This window comes from Myotis davidii, unplaced genomic scaffold, assembly GCF_000327345.1.
Source record: "Myotis davidii unplaced genomic scaffold, ASM32734v1 scaffold1997, whole genome shotgun sequence".
In the NCBI taxonomy this organism is placed as follows: domain Eukaryota; kingdom Metazoa; phylum Chordata; class Mammalia; order Chiroptera; family Vespertilionidae; genus Myotis; species Myotis davidii.
In genome coordinates, this window is record NW_006288266.1 from 134,818 (window position 1) to 136,156 (window position 1,339).

The 1,339-nt window shown below is 66.4% G+C and overlaps 1 protein-coding gene across 1 annotated transcript in view; it reads right to left on the bottom strand.

Moving 5' to 3' along the window:
* CNOT3 (CCR4-NOT transcription complex subunit 3) overlaps positions 1 to 1,339 on the bottom strand; it is an 11,545-nt gene that overhangs the window by 4,543 nt on the left and 5,663 nt on the right. The window contains exons 11-12 of the mRNA XM_015561654.1: positions 1,066 to 1,292; positions 81 to 279 (exon numbers count right to left, since the gene is read on the bottom strand). Of these exons, the coding sequence (XP_015417140.1) occupies positions 81 to 279; positions 1,066 to 1,292 (426 nt within the window). The remainder of the gene's footprint in view (positions 1 to 80; positions 280 to 1,065; positions 1,293 to 1,339) is intronic.

The following is a 1,339-nucleotide window of genomic DNA, read 5'->3' on the forward strand; positions in this document are numbered from 1 at the left end:
GGGTGGGGGTGGGGGTGGGTGTGTGCAGCAAAGGTCTGGGCAAAGCTGGCAGGGGCAAGACACACAGGCTTTGCACCCACCTTGATCTCCGGGGCAGCGCTGAACTGCGGGGGTCCGTTGAGCAGGGCGCCAGCTGCCTTGGCATCACTGAAGCTGGGTGTCGGGGAGCTGGGAGGGTTCACAGGAAGTGGCACGAGGAGGCTGGGTCCCCCAGCGTTGTTCCCTGAGCCTGGGGCTACGCCCCCAGCGCCTGCTGGGGCAGCTGCACTGGATTCCTTCCTGGAGAGAAGACAGAAGGGGGGGCTCATGGGAGTGTCCCCACGGTGAGACGGACAGGAAGGGTGACGAGGGAGGGAGAATAGGGAGGAGACCAGCCGCAGCAGAGGAACCGCGAGGGGTGGGCGAGGGACGGAGGGAAGGGCTCTCTGGGAGGAAGAGCCGCCAGGTGGGAAGACTCGGCGCTCCCAGGAGACCGTGCCCCCGACATCCACTACGAAACAGGGCAGCCTCTGAACGGTCCATGGAACAGGGTGTGAGAGTGGGCGTTCCAGCCACAGGATGTGCCTCAGGCAGACAGCCCTTGGGAGCCCCCCAGAGAGGAGGGGTGAGTGGGAACAGGCTCCCCGAGGTCCCACCCAGGGGGGAAGCTCTCGTGGGGCGCTGTCCTGGGCATCGGGGACCAGGGGAAGGTGGCTGGGGATGGGAAAGAGGATTTTGGGGGGGGTCTTTCACTTTGGGGAGCAGACAGAGCCCTCCATGGAGTCAGGTGACGGTGGGGCAGGAACAGAAAAGGGGGGCTGGGGCCAAACCAGAGCTCCTCCGGGAAAGAGGAAGTCAGAGTGCCCAAGGGGGTGTGGGCTGAGAGCCCCGTCAGTGAGGAACGCTTTACGTCACAAAGGGCAAAGCTGGGGGACCCATGCCCTGTGTCCCAGACCGAAAGAGGTGGGACACGGCTCGTGGGGGTGCCAATGGGCAGGGCAAGGCCTGTGTCCACACCATGGGCAACAGTGGGTATCCCGTGCCTGTGTGTGCCTGTCCCCAACCCCGACAGAGGCCGACACTCACGAGGTGCTGGAGGGTGGGTTGTGGGGGCCAGATGGGGGGCCCAGAGCCTGGCTGCTGGCACTGCTGCCCCCACTGCTGCTGAGAGCCACCTCCGCCGGGCTGTCCGCTACGACGGAGCTGTAACCTAGGGGAAGGAAGAGGGGATGAAAGAAGCCACCGGCAGCTCCCCCAGCACCCCGCTCCCCAGCACCCGCTGCTCCCCAGGACCCCCTGGTCCCCAGCACCCGCTGCTCCCCGGCACCCTCTGCTCCCCAGGACCCCCTGCTCCCCAGCA